We start from the raw sequence: 26,589 nt of genomic DNA, 5'->3' as shown, positions 1-26,589 counted from the left end.
TTTTTTGGGACTCTGTAAATTTTGTATTCTTTGCCATGTGTAGCCACTGAAGTCTCTACTCAGCTGAATGGTCAACCTATGATTTGACAGAGATTTCATTAAATGTCTGGAACAAATAAATCTTCCAGTCTTTGCTGAGGGGCTCTGCATGCATGTTGGAACATGCTTTCAACACTCAGCTTCAACTTTACACTCTGCCTTAGCCTTCATTTCCTGTTTGAGCAGAGCTCAAGGTTAGCCAGGTGTGAGAGTTTAGGGGCTTCTTGGGTCTTTTCTGAGCATGTGCACAGCCCCGTGTATGCACAAAGCCTTACAGTGGCATGTGGCCTTCTAGATTCTCAGGAATATGTAGGAGCTTTTCAAAGCCTAGAAACCCTGGTGGTGTAGTGGTTAAGAGCTATAGCTGCTAACCAAAAACTTGGCAGTTCAAATCCACCAGTTGCTCCTTGGAAACCCTTTGGGGAAGTTCTGCTCTGTCCTATAGGGTCACTATGAGTTGGAATCAACTCGACAACAAAGTTTTTTTTTTTTTCCAAAGCCTACATGAACATCTCATTCCTTAACTTTTCTTTTTAGCATTTTGGTTAGTCTATTGTTTGCCCCAAATGTTGCCCATCATCTCAGACAGCTGTGGCATTAAAACTCTTTCCTGTAAATGTTTCTGACAAACTCTTCCCATCCCCTCCCTACCCTGTAGTGGAGAAGTTTTTAGCACTGGATAAGCCCAGGTCAGATTAAGTAAAAACAAGCCTTTTAAGTGGGGTCTTTCAGATAATGACTAAACTGGTCTGTCTTAGTCATCTAGCACTGCTATAACAGAAATACCGCAAGTGGATGGCTTTAACAAAGAGAAATTTATTTCTTCACAGTAAAGTAGGCTAAAAGTCCAAAGTCAGGGCATCAGCTCCAGCAGAAGGCTCTCTCTCTGTCGGCCTTCTCATCAATCTTCCCCTGGACTAGAAGCTTTTCTGGGCAGGGACCCCAGGTCCAAAAGATGCACTCTGCTCCTGGCACTGCTTTCTTGGTGATATGAGGTCCCCTGACTCTCTGCTTTCCTTTCCTTTTTATCTCTTGAGAGATAAAAGGTGGCGCAGGCCTCACCCCAGGGAAACTCCCTTTACATTGGATCGGGGATGTGACCTGGTGTCATGACTTGAATTATGTCCCCCCAAAAACGTGTGTATCAGTTTGGCTAGGCCATGATTCCTGGTACTGTGTGATTTTCCTGTTATGTTGTAAACCTGCCTCTATGATGTTAATGAGGGAGGATGGGTGGCAGTTGTGTTAGTAAGGCAGGACCTGATCTGCAAGATTGAATTGTGTCCTGAGGCAATCTCTTGAGATATAAAAGACGGAAGTGAGCAGTGAGACAGGGGGACCTCATACCATCAAGAAAGCAGTGCCAGGAGCAGGACGCGTCCTTTGGGCAGGGGTCCCTGTGCAGAGAAGCTCCTAGTCTCGCGGAACACTGAGGAGAAGGCTGAGAGAGAGAAAGCCTTCGCCTGGAGTTGACACCCTGAGTTTGGACTTTTAGCCTACTTTACTGTAAGGAAATAAATTTCTCTTTGTTAAAGCCATCCACTTGTGGTATTTCTGTTGTAGCAGCACTAGATGACTAAGACATCTGGGTAAAGGTGTTACAATCCCACCCTAATCCTCTTTAACATAAAATTACAATCACGAAATGGAAGACAAGCACACAATACTGGAAATCATGGCCCAGCCAAATTGATGCACACATTTTTGGGGAGACATAATTCAATCCATGACAAGGTCATATAATGACAATTCTTTGGAAATAAGGCTTTGAAAGAGCTCTAGTTTTGTTTTCCTCTTTTAAGTACCAGGAATAGGGACTGTTACTTTTCAAGGCTAACACTGAGCTAGAGAGAAGGTAATAGGACTAGGAAAAGTTAAAACATTACAAAGCTCATTGTATTTTGTTTTGTTTTGTTTTTAAGCCAAGATTCAGCTATTTTTCTTGAATAAAAGCTTCCTGGTTGTTTCAAACCTTTGATTAATTTTCAGAGTTCTAAAGAGTTAATTCTGACAAGTTTTTGCTAGTTTTTTTCATTGCTTTTATATGAGAGAATGTTTAGAGGTGTTTACTCTGTATATCACTGGTATCCCCTAATGAAGCTATATTTTTAATATTAGACTACATGATAGTCGTATTTTGGGGCATATGGTCTTGGCTATAATCCTAGAAAAATTAATGCGGGATTATTGTACTTTAAAGCTGATATTTTAGTGAATGAGATACAACTGAAGAGATAAGTCTGAATTTAAGACTAAGTAAACTTTAATGGAGAATTTTTGTTATTCTTTGTGGATTTTCCTTCAAAATGATTAATTTTCAGAAATGACTTGGCATTTAGCATGAATAAAATCTAGCAAGGTAAATGCTTGTTAATTCAGGGCCTTCATTCCCTAACTGTTGAGGTAAAGTGGAACAGAAAAGTGTAATGTTTGTCTCAGGGTCTCTGCTCTGTCCAGAGCTGTCCTGGAAGATACACCTTCATTCTAAAGACCCTAAAGGCTAGGACTTTGGGGATTTTAGTTTCCACTTTGGATTTGATCCTGGATATGATTTTGGAATACTCTGGAATTGGGGCTGTTCTGAACTACATCACATCTCCTGTTCATCCTCAACCATTTCTCTTCTTGGATTTAAAGGGTAATCACATAGGCCTGTAAGGGTGAAAGACGTGGGAGCAAAACCTTTTCTACGGATTCATTCTGCAAGATGACTTTTAGGCTGCCAGGATCAGACTGTTAACGCCCTCTGGCAAATTAGTTGTTTGTAGTCCTTTTATTTTTGAAGAACAGTTATTAACACAGGTCGCATTTCATGGTTACTACAGGTACAACATTATTGGGAAATTAATTTTGTGGAGAGATATTACTTCAGTATTGTTATTTTTATTTTCCTCAGTGAATCGCATTCAATGTGTTATATTGCAACATCTAATCTAGATGGAGAGACAAATCTAAAGATACGGCAGGTAAAGATATCTTTTCTTATTCTAATTTTACACCTGAGCCCACAATGTAAAGTTTTGTCAGATACCACTTGTTTTTTTTCTAGCAAAAAAAAAAACAAAAAAAAAAAACAAAGCTCATTGCCATTGAATGGACATACTTTATTCTCATGAGATATTTAGAGGGTATTTTATTATTATTAAGGAGCCCTGGTGGCACAGTAGTTAAAGCGATTGACTGCTAACAGAACGGTTCGGTCTTAGAAACCACCAGCAGTTCTGTGGGAGAAAGATGTGGTAGTCTGTTTCTGTAGAGATTTACAGCCTTGGAAACCCTATGGAATTGCTATGAGTCAGAATCGACTCAACGGTAGTGGGTTTGGGTTTTTTTTTTTTAATTGGAGCCCTGGTGGCACAGTGGTTAACAGCTCGGCTGCTAAACAAAAGGTCAGCAGTTTGAATCCACTAGCCGCTCCTAGGAAACCCCATGGTGTAGTTCTACTCTGTTTTATAGGGTTGCTATGAGTCGGAATCCACTCCATGGCAACAGGATTTTAGTTTTATTATTATAAGGGGGGCTGGGTGAATGTGTCACTATTGCTAGGAAAATTATTCCTATGAAATTCAGATTGTAAAGGATATCATACATTTATGTTTACTGTTTTAAGGCTACTTCTATTTAGTACTTTGGTGGTAAAACCACTCTCATGCCTAATATCATAACTAGATTAAAACGGAGTGTAAATGAGTTCTAAGTGGTCCTGTATACCACTGATTTTTAAACTACCATTTGAATCAGTGAAACTTGTGATTATGAATGAGAGGAGAAGGTTTTCCAATTAAATTTTTGTTAATGAAATAATAGATGTTGATCTTCAAGAAAATTGATTTTCTGCTTTATTAGTTTGCTTCAGTAAGGGAGCCCCTGATTTTACATTCGACTGTTCACATGTCTGCTTGCTCATAATTTTTACAAAATTGGTAAGTGTCCCCTCTTCTTCTGTTTTCTGGAAGAGAATGTGTAGAATTAGTGTTGATTCTTCTATAAGCATTTGGCAGAAGTCTCCAGTGAAACTGTTTGGGCTTGAAGATTTCTTTCTTTCTTTTTTTTTTTGGAGTTTTTAAAATTATGTATTCAATTTCCTTATTAGTTATAATGCTATTTATCTATTTCATACTGAGTGAGACATGGTAGTTTCTATTTTTTGAGGAGTTGGTCCATTTCATCTAAGCTGTCAAATTTATATGTGTAGAGTTGTTTGTAGTATTCCTTTATTATCCTTTTGAGGTGCTCTTGCAGATGATCTCTTTTTCTCTCTGGAAGGTTGAGCTCATCTTATTGGAATGACATGGTCTTTCAATTGGTGGTTCTTAAAGTGTGAACCTTGGATTAGCAGCATCACCATCCTCTGGGGGTCCCTGGGTGGTGCAAACGGTTAAGTGCTCGACTGTCAGCCAAAAGGTTGGCTATTCAAATACACCCAGAGGCTCCTCAGAAGACAGGCTTAGTGAACTGCTTCTGAAAGGTCACAACCTTGAAAACACTATGGAGTGGTTCTCTGTGGCAACTAACAACAATCCCTGACCTACTGAATAAAAAACTCGGGGGGTAGGGCCCAGCAATCTGTGTTTTGACAAGACCTCTAGGTGAAGCTGATGCATCCAAAAGTTTGAGCACCACTGTACTAGATCTTTGCTATGCAAAGAGTGGTCCATAGATCAGCATCATCAGCATTGACATATCCTGGGAGCTTGTTAGAAATGGAGTATTCCAGGCCCCATCCCAGACCTACTGAATCAAAACCTGCATTTTAACAAGATCCTCAGGTGATTTGTATACACATACAATTTGAGAAGCACTTTGAGACATCCTGAGGGGTTTTAGAAAATACTGATTGCCTGGGTCCTGCATGATCTAGGGTGGAGCTCCTAAGGTGATTATATTGTGTCAGGGTTGAGGACCACTGATCCAGACTGTTACTCATCAGCCCTGGGTGTTTGATGAAAGAGAGATCAGGGCTAAAGGCCCAACTGGTCACTCCCTACCTGTTTTCTTACAAAATAATGCTCCCTTTGGCTACTCAAAACACATCTGTACAAAACTAGAAACAGAACAGGATCCTTGCTTTGGTTTAGTTTACTCTGCTCTGGTTTGTTTGTCAATCCAATATAATTTAATCTAACCTTTTCTCTATTTTCTAGAAATTCCTCAAAATTTATGGTCTGCTGATGGTATTCTTCCTTGTTTTTTGTTATTATGATTTTGCAAGATTGGGGAGACAAGCATATCATGAAACAGACGCTCAAGCATAGATTTTAGATTAGCATACGTTTCCTGATTTTTTAAGTGGTAGACTTCAAACTTTATCAAATAATATAATGAGTATCTTGTTGTTGTTGGGTGCTATCAAGTTGATTCCAACTCATTGCGACCCCACATGACAGAGTAGAACTGCCCCATAGGGTTTTCTAGGCTGTAGTCTTTACGGGAGCAGATCACTGTAAAGACTTTCTACAGCGGAGCTGCTGGGTGGGTTTGAACTGCCATCCTTTTGGTTAGCAGCTGAACACTTAACCACTGCACTACTAGGGCTCCTTCATGAATAGTTTAACCCACTGAACCCATTTCCATCAAGTCAATTTCAGCTCACAGCGACCCTGTATGACACAGTAGAACTACCCCATTAGGGTTTCAAAGTCTGTAAGTCTTTACAGAAGCAGACTGCCACATCTTTCTCCCATGGAGCAGCTGGTGGGTTCGAACCACCCTTTCAGTTAGCAGCTGAGCGCTTTACCACTGTGCCACCAGTGTTACCAAACATAATGGGCTCCTCGCTTGTACTCTAGTTAAGAGTCAACCGGATTTAAAGCAAGGCATAATTCATTACGCCCGGAGAGTAAGGCTGTGGGGGGGGGAGGGGTCCTCCCCGAAAGCACTCTCTTTCGGAACAAAGGGCTGGAAGTGCAGCTTTATACCACGCGGGAAAGGGAAGTCATGCATATCCATTAACTTCATATATATTCAAAAACGGGTCCTCGTAGAACTCTGGCACAGAAGTGGCTGACGGACTTCTCGCTTTGGCAATGGGCTCGGTCACCGCTCATGACGTATGTCCGGTGATTTTAGTTCCTAGACAACATTTATGGATGAGGCCATCCGCTAGTCGACCTGATCTCTTACCACGCATGCCCAGAATTCTAGTTCTAATTGGCTGATCTGAAAGACAGCTACAAGCAGACAGATAAGGAGGAAGCAAACAGCGTTCGCACCGTTCTTCCAGACAAAATTTTTAACTGACATAACTTGTCGTTTAAGGCCTTTTCTGTCCCTGGTCTCTCCAGGACTCCTTCAATGAATAGTTTAGTAGTGTATAATTCAGCTACATACACAAAAGGATCAAACATCATATGATGGCTGGTTATAGTTATACTGTCAAAAATGGTATTTTCAGTAGACAGAGGTTTTGAAAACTTTCCTACCTCTTTCAACTTTATTAAAATTATTTTGCAAAATGCTGATACGGCAGAGTCTTGTGATAAAGTTTATATTAAAGTTTGATATGTATTATTTTAGTATCTAGTAAGTGCAGTGCAGTTTTAGACACTGACTTTCATCATCGTCTTTTATCAACTACTGGAGGCATTGAACTTTGCCACAGCATATTAAACTTTTATTTTCATTTTCCCCTTGGTTTTATTTTATAGGCTTTGCCAGAAACAGCTAAAATGCAAACGAAAAAACAATTATTAACCCTATCTGGAAAAATAGAATGTGAAGGACCTAATCGTCATTTTGATCGCTTTGTTGGAACCTTGTATCTAACTGGTAAAAGGTATCATCTTTTTCTTCTCAAACATTTTTTTCTTTCATGGAACATAGAATGAGGTCATTTTCATTCTCTCAATAACATTTTAAAAGATTAGAATTGTTCACATTTTACTTGAAGTTGAGAAAGTAAATACCCTGAGCACCAATGTAATTATTAAAAAATTCTTAAATATAGGTGGACAGGTATGACATTCTCTTCATCAGTATACCTGGAAATGCTAGGCCTGGAGAAGTCAGGCTCAAGTTCCTTTTGAGTATAAATTTTAAACACATCCCTTGGGGTAAATCAGTGGGAAGAGCAAGGTTTTGAAAGTGACCAAAGAAGAGAAGTAACTAAGAATGTGATTTAATTATGATGACTATTTTTCCTTACTTCTACTCTACTTCTGTATAGTTATCACTTAAGATTTAAGGAGTGCATTTCTGATGTATTGAGTCAACCCAGGCCTGGAGGAAGGACACCAAGTAAATATGGCAGCTAGACTTGCTTTGTGTGCTCTGAATTACCATATGTAATCCCTTTATAACCCCTGGATGGTGCAAACCATTAATACTCCCAGCATTGGAGATTGGAGGTTTGAGCCCACTCAGAGGTACCTCATAAGAAAGGCCTGGTGATCTACTTCTGAAAACCTTATGAACCATAGCTCTACTCTGACACACACAGGGTCGCCATGAGTCAGAGTCGGATGGCAACCCTCCTAGGATTATGAAATCAGCACACATAGGTCCACTTAATGCTTAATTTGTTCACTTAATCCTCCCTGACAAATAAATATATAGTTCATGAAATGAACAATATTTCAAAAGTGGATGAGTAATTCAACTTCTAGGTCTTGAGTGGAGTAGCAGGGTTATGAGCTTGTGCAGGTTAACCAGGAAACAGTCTCAGTTTAATTGTGTTGTCTTGGCATAATTAGTGGCAACTTTTACTCTCAAAAGTGTCCCAGTTTGGTTGATAAATTTTATAGGTGCCCTAGGTATAAGAAATGTTTCTCCCTCTAACATTTTTAATAAACGTATCTATGGAATGGTGAAGAAGCCGTGGTGGCGCAGGTTAAGTTCTTGGCTGCTCAGCGCAAGGTCGCCATTTTGAACCCACCAGCTGCTCTCCGGGAGAAAGATGTAGCAGTCAGCTTCCATAAAGATTACAGCCTTGGAAACCCTATGGGGCAGTTCTACTCTGTCCTGTATGGTTGTTATGAGTAGGAATTGACTCGACAGCAATGGGTTTTGGGTATGGAATGGTGAGAAATGGATGGTAATATACATCCCCCCCCCACCCAGTGCTCTTGTAGAAACAGGTGTTGTTGTGGATAAACATTTATTTTATTGTTATTTGCTCCCAAAGTTGAGCTTGACAAAAGAAAATATACATAAGGTGAATGTCTATGCTTTCTTTTACTCTGTGAAAACAGAAAATTTCTTTGGTAGTTAATAAATGCTCTGCTGTGTTTTTAGCCCTGTTCCAATCGGGCCTGACCAGGTCTTGCTAAGAGGTACACAACTTAAAAATACTCAGTGGATCTTTGGCGTAGTTGTTTATACTGGATTTGAAACCAAACTCATGCAGGTAAGACAATCCGTGATAACAAACAGCACTGCTTTTAGATTTTTCTCTGTTTTTGTGACGTGAAAGAGTTTAGTATGTATCTTTCCAGTTTAGGAGGCTCATTTCTGTTTACTACCCTGAAATTTGAAGGGAGGTCCATATTTCATCTCTAGTTTTAGATATTTCTCTGACTTTAAAAATTATTTCTCACCAGACGTTTATTACCTGAAATATAATTATCCAATGTCTTCAAGGACTGAAGGAAAATTTGTTTTAACTTAGGTTTAAGTAATTTTTATAAGCTGAGTGAGATATAGTTTAAAATGAGTAATTTTTATAACCAAAGGTTATTGCTTTGCTTTCAATTATCAAAAAAAGTTTCTAGGTTATTAATGCTCGTTTTATAGTACATTTATATTGGCTGCTTTTAGTCATGTATGGTAAGACTTTTCTTTTGCCAAGCTAACTTTAGAGATTTCTATGTAAGTTATTACTCTCGTGTACCATTCCTTTCAGTTGTTAACTTTTCTAAGAGTTTTATGGTTTTAGTTTTCACATTTAGGTCCTTGATCCATTTTGAATTGGTTTTTTTATTCAGTTGTTAACTTTTGAGAACGCTTTGGGACATCTTGAGAGGTCCCTGCCCTTGTGGAGATTATAGCTGAAGAAGAATTTAAGCACATTAAACAAAATTCCAATAAACTGTGATATGTCCTTTGTTACAACAAATACTGTAAGGTAGGAGCCTACACCAAGTGTATATATGCTAATCCAAGGGTCAGGTGTGGCCTCTCCAAGCAAGTGTTGTTTAAGCTGAAACTTGAAAGATGCGTTAGAGTTAGCCAGGCAAAGAGGAGTAGGTGGGGAAACACTATTCCACACAGAGAAATTTTCTGTGTGGAAGTGTGGGAGGAGAAAGAGAGCAAATATTTCTCCTAAGGAATTGGGAATTTCAGGAGAGCTGTAATGTTGAATGGGCAAGGAGAAGGAAAGTGGTGAAAGGGGATACTGAAGACACTGACAGGGCGTGGATTGAGGAGGGTCTCATAGGTCACATGTAGCAGCGATGGTTAGCTGCTCAACAAGATCCACACTCTCATCTTCTTCCTGGACACTACAGTTCAATGCAGCCTTATGATGGAATTTTTCACCAATGGAATGTGAGCAGAAGTGGTGTGCACAAAAATCTCCCATGCATGTTCTTCCATCCTCTTTCCCTATTCTGGTTGACTATCATGCAGACTTTCCCTACAGTGATTCTGGACCACATGTTGGAGATGCTGTCAGCCTGGATTCCTGAATGACTGCATGGAATAAGGCCATGCCAATACTGCTAGGTGATAAATTTTTTTTTTTTGACTGTGAAGTATTATATATTTGGGAGGTCTATTTGTTACAGCAGCTAGCCTACCCTATATACAATCTGAAGGAATTCTGGATTTTATATTAAGGGTAAGGGAAGGCCAATGAAGGAATGAGTAACATTTTTGTTTCTGGAAAGTAATTGCGGTTGCAGTGTGGAAAATAGACTGAAGGGGAGAAGACAGGAGACAGGGAAAGCAGTTAGGAGTCTGTTACCGTGGTCCAAGGGAAAAAAGATGGAAATGTGAACTAGGGTGGAAACAATAGTGATGGAAGGAAATGGATGGTTGGAATGACATTCAGGTGGTGGAACCAACAAGATATGTTGATTGCTTAGATATGGAACATGAGGAAGATGGATGAAATTGTGTACAGGTAGTTCTTGACTTACATACGATTTTAGCTTTTCTTCATCATGTGCTAACACTAAGTTGATTTTCCTATGCCGAATATAGACTTTCATGAGCTGTGGCATTATTGTAACACTGTTAGGTAAAAGTTTACATGTATTTGAGTATTTTATGAAAATGAGTGGCCTAGAAAAAATGAAACTAATGGTACTAGTAAGAATGCAAAAAAGGAGACCGTAGAACTTTGTTGTTGTTGTTAGGTGCCATTGAGTAGAACATTAGATATGCTAACAGTGATAAATTTCTCATCTCTATTGACTATTAACTTTTATGCTGGGAGATTACGTGCTTTCTGTTGTAAACGAAAAGAATCAAACAACATATACAAAATTCTGAGAATGTATTATTGAAGAATAGATCTAACATTTGAGGGGTTGTGATTGAGGAAATATAGACATGTTGACAAGTATAGATTTTGAATGAGCGTGGAATACATTCCAGTGATGCAAATGCAGGAAGAAGTTCTGAGGATTTTTGATTGGAGTTGCCCTTACCCTGTCTCTCCTCCCCCTAGTCTGCTTTGCATGCCCCCTCTCAATGAACTTCCCTGAAATGCTGATTCCAACATAAAACATTCTTTTTATGAACTTCCAGTATCTTCCCCTTGTCTCAGCCTGGCATACAGAACTCCTTGCTAATCTGTCTTTATGAACTCACCTCCCACCTCCTCTTATCCTGAACTTTCTAGCCTAGTCATACTCATTTCCTCTTTGAATAGTTAGTTAATTCTTCAAGAATCAGCTCAAAAATCACATTTTTCATGGGAAATTTCCTGACCTTGACTGCCCACATGCCTTTTTGGCTCTCAGCTCTTTGTTGTGTATTTCTGGGCACCTATTTTTGTTATTTTTTAGTATTGATGAAAATTTTGCGTTATTAATTGTATGTGCACTTGCCTTTTCAAATCAATCAGTGGTTCTTAAACTTTATTTAGATCTTGTGATAACGTGCTTTCTCCTTCTCTGTGGGAAAATAAACTTGGGCTAACTTTTTAGCTCTGTTCCCTGGAAAACTGATAAAGGAGGAATGTTTATTCTGTTACCGGCAACATCACATCTGGTAATTGATGGTTCACCTAATTGTTATAGATTGAACTGTTTACCCAAAAATATGTGTTGCAAATCATAACTTCTATGCCTGTGGTTATAATCCTATTTGGGAATGGGTTGTCTTTGTTACGTTAATGAGACAGGAGTAGTGTAGGGTATATCTTGAGTCAGTCTCAAGATGGGGGAAGAGATATACCAAGCCACGTGAAGATCTCCCAGGAGAAGAAGCTCAAAGAGACAAGGACCTTCTTCTCACCTAGTAGAGAGAGAAAGTCTTCCCCTAGAGCCGGCACCCTGAATTTGGACTTCTAGCCACCTAAACTGTGAGAAAATAAATTTCTGTTTGTTAAAGCATCCATTTATGGTATTTCTTTTATAGCAGCACTAGGTAAGACAGTGGTTCAGTGGTAGAATGCTTACCTTCCATAGGGAGATAAAGGTTCAGTTCCTGGCCAATGCACCTCATGCACAGGCACCACCTGTCTGTCAGTGGAGGCTTGCATTTTGCTATGATGCTGAACAGGGTTTAGCAGAGCTTTCAGAATGAGATGGAAGAAAGGCCTGGTGGTTTACTTCTGAAAACCCTATGGATCACAACAGTCCAATCCGCACTTTATCATGGGGATGCCATAACACTGAACAGTGTTTCATTCTGTTGTTTATGGGGTCACCATGAGTAGAGGCAGACTTGACAGCAGCTAACAACAATTGGTAAACTGCATCTCACTAGAAGGTCTTTGAGTGAACTGTACATACCTGACTAGAAGCCATAGCTCTGGGTTTCCCTAAGTACAGTACAACGAACTTGTAACTAGGCACCCTATTGCTGGGACCCAGAAGGCTCGCCAGTGGGACTGTTTCAGGAGCTCTCTCCATTCATATATGGAAAGGGCTTTGTAGGTCATGGTGGCTTCTGCCCCCACCTATGTGGTCCCATTCTCTCACATTTGACCTGCTACTTAGGGGGCCAATGACTAGAAAAGAGACAGTTGTGAGAACTTCTCCAACTGAAGAAACGTGTCTGACACTGCCTTGCTGGCACACCATGGTTCCTGTCCTGCATGCTTCTCAATGAAGTCAATGTCAAGTGAGCCACTGAGGTCAGATGAGTTTAACTCACTAATGGAGCTTCAGATCACCAAGAGTGGACATTGCAGTGGATGCTGAGAATCTGGTGAAAGCCATGGACCATGCCTGTCTTGTTCAATTTTGTGTCCTTAGAGTCTAGAGTGGAGTCTCGTGCATAGGGGCATATGGTAAATATTTGTTAAGAAAGTGATGGACATGCATTCAAGAAAAATGCCATATATGTAAATGTAAGAATTTTATGACCAATTTCAGGGCTTTACTAGATGTCCTTTGGTCTTTTAGGACCCTGAAGTGAAGGCCTTGAACTTAAAAAAAAACAACAACTTAGTTCATAGCATGGTGATGTGGGCATGGGGTAAATACCTGTGAAGCAAATTCCTTAGCTATTATTTTGATTTAGCTGCTTTAGAACATGCCTAACTTCTCTCAGATCTGGGCATGATGGAATAATTGGCATAACCAGCACCATTTTAAGAAACGCTAAGCAACTGTGGTGGAATCATGTGGGTATATGTTTTTTAGGAACGAGCAAAAGATGCTGTGAGGCTATTTATGACTGGGTAAATGGAAAAGAAGAGCCCTGGTGGCACAGTGGTTAAAATGTTCAGCTGCTAACCAAAAGGTTGGCAGTTTGAACCCACCAGTCACCGCTTGGGAAAAAGACCTGGTGATCTGCTTCTGTAAAGATTACAGCCTAGGAAAGCCTATGGAGAAGTTCTACTCTCCTGTAGGGTCGCTATGAGTCAGAATTGACTTGATGGCAATGGGTTAAGTAGAACAGAGAAGGTCTCTGTGTGGCACAAACGGTTTGCGCTCAACTACTAACCTAAATAAAGGTTGGTAGTTTGAACCTGCCCAGCAGAACCATGGAAGAAAGGCCTAACAATCTGCTTCTGTAAAGGTTATAGCCAAGAAAACCCCATGGAGCAGTTCTATTCTGTAGTATGTGCGGGTCCCCTTGAGTATGCAATGCAACTTTTTTTTTTTTTAATGAAAAAGGCACACTCATTCAGCAATGTCACACACTTCTGTTAGTTATTTGGAAAAAAGAAATGTATTCTACTTTTCAACTGTTGGGATTTTTTTACCTTCTCTCTGCATCAAAATGTTTGTGCACTGTAATCCCTTTTGTGTGTGTGTGTGTGTGTGTGTGTGTGTACTATTGTGCAGAATTCAGTCAGAACACCTCTCAAGAAATCAAATGTGGAGAAAGTGACCAACGTGCAGATCCTGGTGCTGTTCATCCTGCTGTTGGTCATGTCCCTTGTGAGCTGTGCAGGAGCCGTGTTCTGGAATGATTCGTATGGCAAAGAAATCTGGTACATCGATAAGAAAGGTAAGTGTCGGGGGTTGCAAGAAGCTGCCATTTTGGCAATTTGTAATTCTTTTAAAAGTGACTTTAAAGACTTGTTTATGTTTTTATTTGAAAGGGAAAGCACTTGTGCTGATTTTTTTTTTTTTGCGGGAGAACATGAAGATTAATGGGTTTTAGAAATGGAATGTTCCCTTCTTAGGATTTTTTTTTTTTTAAAATAAAGATTGTTCTGACAAATTACACATAATTCTGGCCTTCCAGAATAAAAGGGATGAGTCAGGGCAGAAGCACAAGATTGAGTTAAATACACAAGGGTCCCTGTCTTCGCTTCTACTGCCTAAAAACCGAGAGAACTTGGGCAAGTTTTTTCACTTCTCTGAACCTTGCTCCTCACTGAGTTATTGGGGGTGATTTAGTACAATGCATTGTATGCAATGAGTGGTAACAAGAAAACCAGGATACTGGGTACAGCTCATCTACCAAGGAAAGATGTAAAGGCAAATTGGTATTTGGTATTAAATGTTCGGCATTTTCTTATTCATGTCTTTCCATGTTTTTAGAATAAACCATTATACATATTTCTGTCTTTTCTAATCTTTCACCTCAGCATTTTAAATAGTTCTAACTACCCTTGAGAAGACCTGTCTGGGAGCATTTTAGGAACAAAGAAACTAAGACGTAGACTTTGTAGATTGGATCAAAAATCAAGGGTTCATTCTTACGAATACCGGTTTTTAGACGTTACTTGTCCAGTTTTGATTACAAGTTTATAGAATTTAGGTTATTTTAAATAAGTTACCTGGGTTTAAATTTGTTTTTTCCATTTACTCTACCAAGAATGTGAATATTAACTTATTTTGAAACAGACATAAAATCTTAAAAAAGCCACTAATATTTTAACATATATATACATAGATTTATCTATAAAATGTGTCAAGTTCTACATACTGTATAATATTGGAGATTAAACTTTGGAGAAAATACATGAATAACATTTCTATTGCTTGGATAATCTCTTTGTGTTACTTGTAGAGAGATTACTTTTAGGGTGAGCACTAAAACAGTTCTAATACAACAACAACAAAAAAACACCAAACCCACTGCCATCGAGTCAATCCCGACTAGTTCTAATAGAAGGGCGTAAAACTTCATATTTTATTTTTCTTTGACTCAATGTTGACTGTTCCAGGATTATTCTTTCATCTGTGCCTCTTCTGGAATCTTGTTCCAATATTCATTCTATTCACTTTAGAACCTTAACTTCTTCTTTTGCTGACTTGCACCAACAGAGTATCCGCAAGTCTATTTCATTCCTCTGAATTCTGTGTTCCACATTCCCTTCCAAACCAAAAAGAAAACCAAACCCATTACCATCCAGTTGGGTCCAACTCATAGCGACCCTATAGGACAGAGTAGAGCCGCCCCATAGGGTTTCCAAGGCTGTAATCTTTGTGGAAGCAGACTGCCACATCTTTCTCCCAAGCAGCAGCTGGTGGTTCAAACTGCCGGCATTTTGATTAGCAGCCAAGCGCTTAACCACTATACCACCAGGGCCCCTTAGTCGCTTCCTGGTACCTTAAATCTCTTTTATTCCCTTTCTGATCAGACTTCTTGAAAGAAGAGGCCACCCACACTGTTTCCGAATCCTGACCTGCTAGTTACTCTTGGGCCCATTTTAATCTGTCACCCACTTCAACCAATCTACTGAAGTTGTTGGTCAAGGTTATGAGTAAATCCTAATTGACAAGCCCAGTGGTCATTTTAAAAGTCATAATCTTATGGGGCCTCTCTGCCACCTTCTAGGTTTTGTTTAACCATTTCTTCCCTAATTGATCCCTGGAAACCTTAAACAACCTTTTAAATGCTGGTGTTTGTCAAGGTTCTGGGTTTACCAGAAATTCCTCTTACATGTATATGCATGTGTGCATTTTTCCCCTGGAGGAGAGTCTTCAAGTTTCTCGGGGGTTGTTTGTTCCTACCCCAGATAATCTTTCTGAGAGAACTCATCTACTGTAATAATTTCAACTATCTATCTACCATCAGTTGATACCTTCTGCCTGTTTGCCTCCAGCCCAGATCTCTCTCTGAGTTATTAACTCATTACTGCCCAAACATTGCTTTCCATATGCCCTGGGGGCTTCTCAGCTCAGCATGTGCAAAACAAAACCCATCTTCTTCCTCCTCAACTCGTTTCTTTCCCAGTATTCTCCGTGTAAATTCTAAGTACTGCCGTTCATCCATTATCCAAGTTAGAAACGTAAAACTTCCCCTTAAGGTTTCTTCTCAGTTTCCTGTCTTCCTCCACTTCCACCCACACCCACTTCATCAGCCAGTCAGTCGAAAAGTCTTGCTGATTCTACTTTTTCAGTATTTTCAGCTCTTTTCCTCTGGGTTTTCTTGTTGTTTTTGTTTTGTGCTGTTCAGTTTATTCTGACTCGTAGTGACCCTATAGGACAGAGTGGAACTGCCCCACAGGGTTTCCTAGTTTGTAATCTTTACAGAAGAAGACTGTCAGGCCTTTCTCCTTCAGAGCGGGTGGTGGGTTCAGACTGCCGCCAACCTTTCAAGTTGGCAGGCGAACGCTAAACCATTGCACCACGAAGGCTTCTAACTCGTTGCCTAGCCCTCCGTCAAGTTACAATCAAATTCATTCTTCACGTAATTTTCAGAAAGATGCATATAAAAATAATGTAATTATGAATATGTCAAGACAGCTTTAGTGGTCTCCTACTGCCTACAATTGGGTTGGCAAACCATGCTCTGCAGTCAAACCCAGCCCCCTGTCTGTTTTTGTAAATACATTTTATTGGAACACAGTCACAGTCATTCGTTGACAAACTATCTGTGGCTGCTTTGTGTCACAACAGCAGAGTTGAATAGTTGCACCACAGACCAGATGGCCCGCCAAGTCTACAATATTAATTTTCTGTCCCTTCACAGGAAATGTTTGCCAACCCCTGGTCTGCAGGGTAGTTAGAACCTCCTTCAGCATGGCCCATCAGAACATCTGTAATCTGATCCTATCTTCATAGCATGCTATCTCAACACTTCTTACTTAGCACTTTACTTTCCACTAACCAAGGACTATAAGGAGCCCAGGTGGCGCAGTGGTTAAGCGCTCAGCTGCTAACCAAAAGGTTGGGGGTTCAAATTCACCCAGCAGCTTCTTGGGAGAAAGACCTGGCGATCTGCTCCTGTCGAGATTACAGCCTAGGAACCCTATGGGACACTTCATCTGTGTCACATGGGGTCATTGAAGCAGGAATCGACTTGACAGTAACTAACAACAACAACCAAGGACTACTTTTCTTGTCTCTCTCCAATCCATCTACTGGCTGTTTCAGTCTCCAGGCCCTTGGTTTTGTGTTCCTTCTCCACAGATGCTCCTTGATCACTCCATGCCTGGACAACTCCCACTCCTAATTTCAGACTAAGATGAGGCATTGCCTCCTGCAGATGCACTAGTTTTACCTCCTCCAAGGTTTAGTCAGGACCTTCTCCTTTGGCTTCTGTAACAACATCCTTAATCGAGATCATCCATTCACCATCATCTTTTATAATTACTGTTTATTTATCTCTCCCCTTCATTATATTGTGAATTTTTGAGGACGGGAATCGTTTTCTTATCACTGGACAGCGCCTTTACATAACAGGAGCTCAGTAATGAATTGATTGACTAAAAGAAGTAATGTAAGAATTGAACAGAACTCTGTAGTTTTCTGGCCCTGGCCCTTGTTATATGGAATATAAAGCTGAGACTCTGTATTTTTACCAAAAATCACAGAAGGAAGTTAGTGGCTTATTTGTAATAAGAACCCATAAATAGCTCTGAACTAAACTACTCTGGCCAGGATAGTCCTGTCCAAAAGGAAAAACAAGCAAGCAAACAAAGAAACAAACAAAAAAAGTATTGAGTGTTAAAGTTACAACTGCATTTTCAGTAATTGATAAATTTGACAAAGCACTAAAGATTTTTGTCTAAATTTCTCTCTCTCTAAAATGGTCATACTCATTCCTGGCTCTAGTTTTCTTGAAAGAATTTTTGTGTACATAATATAGTAAGTATGAAAATATAATCATGGCCAACAAGGGAAAATTAGTAAACAAGAGGTGATAGAGTTTGAATAGATGTGATAGTAAATCAAGCTTCAGTTTTGGGTTGATGGAATTTAGAAATCTAGATTTAGCTACTATTGTTCTAAAATTACAGGTATGGTCTCTATTAAGAAGAATGGCTCCAAGATTTTAACTTACAAATAATAGTTACTATTTAATTCTGCCTGTATTAATACAGATTTGTGATTGATTAACTGTTTCCTTTACAAAGTAATTTGTATTTATTTCTTTTCAGTTATCACCTCTTCCTTCCAACAGTACAAATCTGTTGCTATTGAGTTGATTCCAACTTATAGCAACCCTGCAGGACAGAGGAGAACTGCCCCATAGCGTTTCCAAGGAGGGGCAGGTGGATTCAGACTGCTGGCCTGTTTTTTGGTTAGCACCTGTAGCTCTTAACCACTGGGCCATTTAAGACGTAAGATACAAGTTTTTAGAAATTTTTTATAAGTCAGTGAGCATATATCCACTGAACACTTTCTAGAGGCTTTTAGGTAGCTTTCTGTGAAATTAGGTTGAATTCTTTTTGGAAAATTACACTTATAAACACACCCATCTTTAAAAAAATTTTTTTAAATCACTAGATTTTACCAAGTATCACGTTTATCTTTTCTTTAAACCTCACTTTCCTTCTTTCTGAGTTTTAAAAAGTAATTATTATGAAGTTATATTTAACGTTTACAGTTTTCCAATTGCTGTTTCTCATCTCTATGACTTCACACATACTTTTACTTCTAGCTAGAATGTCCTCCTCATTGCCTTCCCCTCACCTCCTGCATTTAACAAACTCACTTCTTCAAAACTTTGCTCACCCCCTTTTCTGCGGCTCCTTTCTAGATAGTCCACTTTGTGTTTCAGTCATCGCACTTAATGGGATCCATCATGCCATAACTGTTTTCTCAAGCTACGATCTAAGCTCTCTGTCTTATTAGATCTTGTATCTCCAATGCTTCCCATACTACCTATTACATGGTTGGTGCCTAACAAATATTTTAAAAACCAATTTGTATTTGCGTTCACTTAACTATACTTTAGGGACCCTGGTGGCTCAATGGTTAAGAGTTCAATACTAACTGAAAGGCTGGCAATTTGAACCCACCCAGCTGCTCCACAAGAGAAAGACCTGGCGATCTGCTCCCTTACCAGTTGATTCTAACTCATAGTGACCCTATGTACAACAGAACAAATTGCTGCCTGGTCCTGTACCATCCTCACGATCATTGTTATGTTTGAGCTCATTGTTGCAGCTACTATGTCAATCCATCTTGTCAAGGGTCTTCTTCTTTTTTCCTGACCTTCTACTTTACCAAGCATAATGTCCTTCTCCAGGGACTGGTCCCTTCTGATAACATGTCCAAAGTAGGTGAGATGAAGTATTGCCATCTTCGCTTCTAAAGATTACAGCCTACGAAACCTTATGGGACAGTTCTACCTTGTCACATGGGGTCACTATAAGTCAAAATTAGAGTAGACAGCACCTAACATCAACAGCTATATTTTAATAGTAATTTTCATGGTGAAATTCCAAAAATTTTAAACAAACAATACAATAAAATATAGTACCTGAAGTTGTGACGTGATTCCTCTAATTTTCTTCCATAGATTTCACCTCCGGCAACTTTGCGTTTGACCTATTGGTCTTCATCATCTTGTACCACAATCTCATTCCCATTAGTCTGCTGGTGACCCTTGAAATTGTGAAATATATTCAAGGTCTGTTTATAAACTGGGTGAGTATTAAAATCAGAGAGTTAAAACATTCTCTCTCAAGCTACGGCTTTTTTTTCTTTCTAAGAATCCTATTAAGAATCGTTGTTAGTTGCCATTGAATTGACTCCAACTCGTGGTGACTTTATATATAACAGAACAAAACACTGCCTGGTCCTGTGCCAGCTATCATATTTGAGAGGAGTCCCTGGGTGGTGAAAACAGTGAAGCATTCAACTATTGACCAAAAGGTTGGTGGTTTGAACCCATCCAGAAGCACCTCAGAAGTAAGGCCTGATGATCTGCTTCTGAGAGGTCATAGCCTTGAAAACACTATGGAGTAGTTCTACTCTGCACACCCAGGGTCGCCATGAGTCAGAATCAACCTTATGGAAACTGGTTTGGGTTTATTTATTCTTATGACAGGGCCAGTGCAGCTGACTGACCCCCTGATGCTCTCAAGTCAAGCCAAGTACTGATATTAACCTGGTGTTAACCTGGGCCTCTCTGGGTCACTCTGAGGTTATCATATTTTCCGGTTTTATTTTGGCTGATAAGAAAGATTTAAGAGATAGTTTTTGAGTGTCACTTTCAATAGAAACTGATAGGAGATAGTTAATCCATTAAAATTCAAGTTACTTGAAGAGGGGCAGGGTCCAGTAGACTTACTGATGGACTCTGACGTCTTGGAAGCCATATACATGGAAAGAATGACAGACCCGTAGTCATTCCAGAATCGCTTCAAATTAAGGAAGAGATTTCTTAGGTGACAGCTTTGTGTTGATGGTAGTTAATACTTAGCAAGTTCAACAAACTAATTTTCCAATTAGAATGTGGGGTTGAAATTCTTAGTTATACTTTAAAATACTTTCCTTTTTAATAAAATTATTGCTAATGTCATATATCAAAAATATCCTTTCAATATGTCATTGGATTACCATCATTTGAAAGGGGATATTATTTTAACAGTCACAATGTGTGAGGAAGTGCTTTCAAAGACATTCTCATTTAATTTTTACAAACATACCATGAGATCCATGTTCTTACTCCCATTTTACAGGTGTAGTAACTGAGGCACAGAGATGTGCATTAACTTACTCGGGGTCATACAGTGTGTCTGAGGCTGAGCCAGGATCTGAAAGCCAAGTCTCCCAATTACAAACCACCACCACAGCCACCTTTGTTCTTCTGTGGCACTGCCTCTTCTGAATTGACTCTCCCAGTACATGTGAGAAACTAGCACGTATCGGTTTAAATCCAAGTATTCTAGACTCTCCATTGTGAATTCTTTCCAGTGGCAATCGCACTGAACATGAGGGACTGTATAGACTTCCTGAAGAAACTTCGAGCTTTAGTTCTGACTCTGTGGCTTGGACTGTATTTTTGTTTCTTGCAGGATGAAGACATGCACTTTAAAGAAAACAACCTCTATGCCACAGCCAGAACGTCAAATCTCAATGAAGAGCTGGGGCAGGTGAGAGCCACTTTCAGGATTAGGCTTCCAGGATGGGAGCATCAAAGGAGGATTTTAGGAAGAGTTTATGCATAGTTAAAGTGCCACCTTCAGCCACAGGGTATAGTTTAAATTGACACTTGTGGAGCAGGTGGGGACTTAAAAGTATAATTTGTTCAAAATATTGATAACACGACATCATGGGGTTTTAAGCAGGAAGATAACTTAATGCAGAGAGAACTGGGAGGCTTACAAAAGAGTGAATGAGCTGGAGGAGGGAGGTAGGGAAAGCTGCTGTTAGCTCTCAACTTGTCATTAGTTCTCAGTCCATCATCAGCTTTCAGAAAGTCCAGACCTCACAGGAACGACTGGCACCTCTAGGTGGTGGCCACCACTCTCTGCTTCCTTGAGGCAGATGACTCACAGGGAAGCCTCCAGAAGCCGCTGCAAAATCTGACATCTGCCAAACCTCAGCAACTGCCCACAGCAGCTGGAGGCAATAATAGAGCTTCTACTTTAACCAGTTGCCGTCAAGTCGAATCCGACTCATGGCGACCCGGTGTGTGTCAAAGGAGAGCTGTGCTCTATAGAGTTTTCAGTGGCTGATTTTTTGGAAGTAGATCTCCAGGACTTTCTTCCAAGGCACCTCTGGGTGTACTCAAACCTCCAGCCTTTTGCATAGCAGCCATTTATGCCAACCAGGGACTTCCACTTTTTTACTGCTGTCCAAATCTTGTGCTCTGATTCAGTAAAACATGTTACTTAAATCTCGGGATGTCATAGTGGTTCAGTGGTAGACTTCTCACCTTCCATGCAGGAGACCCAGGTTTGATTCATGGCCAATGCACCTTATGCACAGCCACCACCCATCTGTCAGTGGAAGTTTTCGTGTTGCTATGATGCTGAATAGGTTTCAGCAAAGCTTCCAGACTAAGATGGGCTAGGAAGAGAGCCTGGCAATCTACTTTTGAAAATTAGCCAATGAAAACCTTAAGATCACAATGGTCCAATCTGCAACCAATCATGGGGATGGCGCAGGACCTGGCGGCGTTTCATTTCATTGTGCATGGTGTCACCATGAGTCGGGGCTGACTCAATGGCAGCTAACAACAATTTACATCATGTGAACTATCTTCCTGGTAAGTTTTATAATACACTCCATCTTTTGCTAGATTTGTGTTTTAGTATATTGCTGGAGGAGTATTTTCAGGGTAAATTCCTAGAAGTTGGACTGCTGAGTCAGAGGGTAAGTGTGTAGGGAGTCTGGTTACCATAAGTTGGTGTTACTTTCCATCCCCAGCAGCATTCTGAGTGGCTGTTTCCCAACAGCCTTGCCCACAGATTGTGTTTTTATGTTTTTGAATTGTTGCCAGCCTTATAGGCAAGTGATGGTTCTTCAGTGTAGTTTAAATTTTCTGGACCGATAAAATCATGATAAATGAAGAAGCAATTGAAGTTGTCAATGATTTCGGTCTACTTGGATCAACAATCAATGTCCACGGAAGCAGCAGTTAAGAAATCAAAAGCAATATTGCATTAGGAAAAATCAGCAGCAAAAGATTTCTTTAAAGTTTTCAAAAGCAAAGATGTCACTTTGATGACGAAGGTGTGCCTGACCCAAGCAATGGTATTTTCAATCGCTTTGTATGCATATGAAAGCTGGACAAAGAAAAAGGAAGACCGAAGAAGGATTGATGCATTTGAATTGCGGTGCTGGCGAAGAATATTGAATATAACACGGACTGCCAGAAGAACAAACAAATCAGTCACGGAAGAAATACAATCAGAATGTTCCTTAGAAGCGAGAATGGCGAGACTTTGGCTCACTTGCTTTGGACATGGCGTCAGGAAAGACCAATTGCTAGAAGAGGACATCTTGTTTGGTAAAGTAAAGGGTCATTGAAAGTGAGGGAAACCCTCAGTGAGATGGATTGACACAACAGCCACAACAATGGACTCTAACATAACAACAATCATGAAGATGGTGCAGGACCAAGCAACATTTTGTTCTGTTAACCGAAACAGTCAGAGCTGACTGGAAGGCAACCAATAACAACAGGATTAGTAAAGTTGAATATCTTTTCATATGTTTAAGGAGCATTTCTGTATCTTCTTACTTGTCTGTTGATGCCCTTTGCCTTGTTTTGTATTGGGTTTGGTCTTTTTTCCCTGGATTTTTAGTATTTCTCTAGAGGGATATTAGCCTTTATCTGTGATATGTATTACAAATATTTCCACCCACTTTGTCTTTTGACTTTACTCGTAGTGATTTTTTTAGTAAAATATTGTTTTAATATAATTGAACTTATACATTTTTTTATTTATTGCCTCTAAACTTTGAGTCATAGTCTTTCCCCACACCCAGGTTGTAAAGGAATTTACTGGTGTTTTCTTCTAGTACTTGTAAAGTTTCGTATTTTACATTTACATCTCTGATCTATTTATAGTTATTCTTTTGTTTGGTGTCAGGTATGAAACCAATTTGTCTTCTTTGAAATAACTATCCATTTGTCCCCAAAGCATTTATTTAAAGAATCTGTCTTTTCTCGAGTATTTTGAGATGCTGCTTTTATTGTCTGTTCTTGAGTCTTTGCTAGACTTTCTGTACTGCTCCAGTGGTCTGTCTGTCCATGCTCTGGTTTTTATCTGCTTAATCTATCAATTACTGAGGGGTTTGCTAGATTTAGGCAATACGATTATTCATTTATGAATTTTCCTTTTTTTATTGTTAGTTTTGGTTTATATGTTCAAGAACCATACTGTTGTTTTTATTATTGGGTGTGGTCGAGTTGATTCTGACTCATACTGACCGCATAAGACAGAGTAGAGCTGCCCCATAGGGTTTTCTAGGCTGTAATCTTTACGGGAGCAGCCTCCAGGTCTTTCTCCTGAAGCTCTGACCTTTTGGTTAATAGTCGAGAGTTTAACAGTTGTGCTATCAGGGCTCCTTACATATTATTAGTTACATGCAATTTAGTTTTGCTATAATTTCAGTTAATCTAGTCGTTTATTATTTTGGAGTAAACCTCTTTTTCTAAATTTTTTTTTTTTTTTAAACCTCGGGTCTGTTGTGTTTGATTAATATCATACCTACTCCAACATTTTTTTTATTGGTATTTGCTCACTGTCAATTTTGCCATCTGTATTTTTTCAATATTTATATGATTTATGTTTTAAGTGTACTCCTATAAACACTATATAGATGGATTTTATTTTTCCTCCAGTCCTCTAGAGAAAGACAATCTTTTTTTTTTTTATTGTTGTAATTAGATGAAGTTTACATTCAAGTTAGTCTCCCACACAAAATTTTTTTTTACATACATTGTTATGAGACCCTAATTGCTCACCCCATTCTGCGACAACACACTCCTCCTTTCCACCCCTGATTCCCCATGACCATTCAACCAGCTCCTAACTCTCTCTGCCTTCCCATCTCACCTGTGGACAGAAGCTGCCCCTTTGGTCTCTTGTATCTACTTGAGCTAAGAGGCACACGCTTCACGAGTATCACCTTATGTCCCACAGTCCAGTCCAATCCCTGTCTGAAGAGTTGGCCTCGGAAATCGTTTTAGTTCTGGGCTGACAGAGTCCAGGGACCATGCTTTCTGGGGCACCTCCAGTCTCAGTCAGACCATTAAGTCTGGTCTTCTTACTAGAATTTGAGTTCTGCACTGCATCCTTCTGCTGCTCCATCAGGGACCCTCTGTTGTGTTGCCTGTCAGGACGTTCATTGGTGGTAGCCAGGCACTATCTAGTTCTACTGGTATCAGGCTGATGAAGTCTCTGGTTTATGTGGCCCTTTTGTCTCTTGGGCTAATATTTTCCTTGTGTCTTTGGTATTCTTCATTCTCCTTCACTCCAGGTGGTTGGGAACAATTGATGCATCTTAGATGGCCACTTGCAAGCTTCTAAGACCCCAGATGCCACTCACCAAAGTAGGATGCAGAACATTTTCTTAATAAGCTTTGTTATGCCAATTGACCTAGATGGAGAAAGACAATCTTTCAATTTAAGTATTTAGTCTTGTTGTTCTTGTGACTGAAAAAATAGTATTCATTTCTACCATCTTATTATGTGCTTTGTATTTATCCCTTTTTTTTTTTTTTTTTTTTGATTGTGCTTTAGGTGAAAGTCTACAGCTCAAGTTAATTTCTCACTCAAAAAGTTATATACATTATTGTTTTGTGACTTGGTTGCAATCCTCACAATGTGACAGCATGCTCCCCCTTTCCACTCCAGGTTTCCTGTGCCCATTCATCCAGTTACTGTCCCTTCCTGCCTTCTCATTCTGCTTTTGGACAGGAGCTGCCCATTTGGTCTCATATATTTGACTGAACTAAAAAGCACAATCCTCACGTGTATTATTTTTTACTTTATAGCCCTATCTAATCTTTGTCTGAAAAGTGGCCTTCGAGAATGGTTTCAGTTCTGAGTTAACAGAGTGTCTGGGGGCCGAAGTTTGGGGGATTCCTCCAGTCTCTGTCAGACCATTAAGTCTGGTCTTTTTACATGAATTTGAATTTTGTTCTACATTTTTCTTCTGCTTTATCCAGGACTTTCTGTTGTGTCCCCTGTCAGGGTGGTCATTGGTAGTAGCCGGGCACCATCTAGTTCTTCCAGTCTCAGGCTGGTGGAGTCTCTGGTTCACTTGGTCCTTTAGTCCTTTGGGCTAGTATTTTGCTTGTGTCTTTGCTTTTCTTCATTCTCCTTTGTTCTGAGTGGGATGGGGCCAATAGATATATCTCAGATGGCCACTCACAAGCTTTTCAGACCACAGATGCTACCACTAAAGTGTTGTCTCATGTTTTTAATTTATTTTTTCTCCTTTTTTTTTTCTTATTTCATTTTTCTCTCTGCAAGTGTGCATGTTGTTCTCTCTATCCCCATCCTATTAACTGATTATCCTAGAGGATTCAGCCAAAGCTGTATGCAGAAGATAATGTAGGACCATAAATGCTTTAATTATTAAATAAGGAAAGCTAAAAGTAAAAATAAGGTTCTGTATTTATTAAATCAAGTTTTATAGTTTTCAATGTTTTATCTTATTTTTTATTTATTTGAATCTGTCCCGTTCTGAAAGAAATGTTCTCAATTCTCTAAGTATTATTTATTTTTATTAAGTTCTCTTTGCTTTATTCATTTACTCATATTTTGTTTGGTTCATACAGATTTTTGAGTATCATACTGCCCTCATAAGTTTTGTCTTTTATTATTGCTTAATATCTTTCTTTAACTTGTTTTGTACTCTGCACCATAACATCTCTTTGCCTCATGTTAATTTTGCCATTTTTGCTACCTTTTGTTTTCATTTATTCTTTTCTATCCTTGATTTTTATTTTTTTATCACAAATTGTTTAAATGTGATATTTGTGTGTGTACGTGTGATTACAGCATATCTAATAGTATCTACCTTTTTATTGGAAAAATTCAGACTTCAGATTTATAGTGTCTTATATACCTGAATTTATTTTTTCCACTTTTGTTTATTTATTTACTTTGGTTACTTGAGTGAACAAGAGGAGCCCTAGTGCACATTGGTTAAGCACTTGGCTGCTAACCGAAAGGTTGGCAGTTTGAACCCATCAGCCACTCCACAGGAAAAAGAGGTGACAATCTGTTTCTGTAAAGATGACAGCCCTGGAAACTCTATGGGGCAGTTCTACTCTGGCCTGTAGGGTTGCTATACGTTGACATTGACTCAGCGGTAATGGGTTTGGTTTTTGGTT

General features: G+C 39.5%; 1 protein-coding gene across 1 annotated transcript in view; it reads left to right on the top strand.

Moving 5' to 3' along the window:
* LOC101349662 (phospholipid-transporting ATPase IB-like) overlaps nucleotides 1-26,589 on the top strand; it is a 188,367-nt gene that overhangs the window by 56,122 nt on the left and 105,656 nt on the right. Inside the window, exons 8-13 of the mRNA XM_023740918.1 lie at nucleotides 2,936-3,005; nucleotides 6,687-6,814; nucleotides 8,272-8,383; nucleotides 13,443-13,608; nucleotides 19,306-19,433; nucleotides 20,807-20,884. Coding sequence (XP_023596686.1) covers nucleotides 2,936-3,005; nucleotides 6,687-6,814; nucleotides 8,272-8,383; nucleotides 13,443-13,608; nucleotides 19,306-19,433; nucleotides 20,807-20,884 — 682 coding nt within the window. The remainder of the gene's footprint in view (nucleotides 1-2,935; nucleotides 3,006-6,686; nucleotides 6,815-8,271; nucleotides 8,384-13,442; nucleotides 13,609-19,305; nucleotides 19,434-20,806; nucleotides 20,885-26,589) is intronic.

The sequence above is a fragment of the Trichechus manatus genome, unplaced genomic scaffold (genome assembly GCF_000243295.1).
Source record: "Trichechus manatus latirostris isolate Lorelei unplaced genomic scaffold, TriManLat1.0 scaffold00168, whole genome shotgun sequence".
Taxonomy (NCBI): Eukaryota; Metazoa; Chordata; class Mammalia; order Sirenia; family Trichechidae; genus Trichechus; species Trichechus manatus.
The sequence above is the reverse complement of the archived record's forward strand: the minus strand, read 5'-3'. Positions and strand labels throughout refer to the sequence as shown.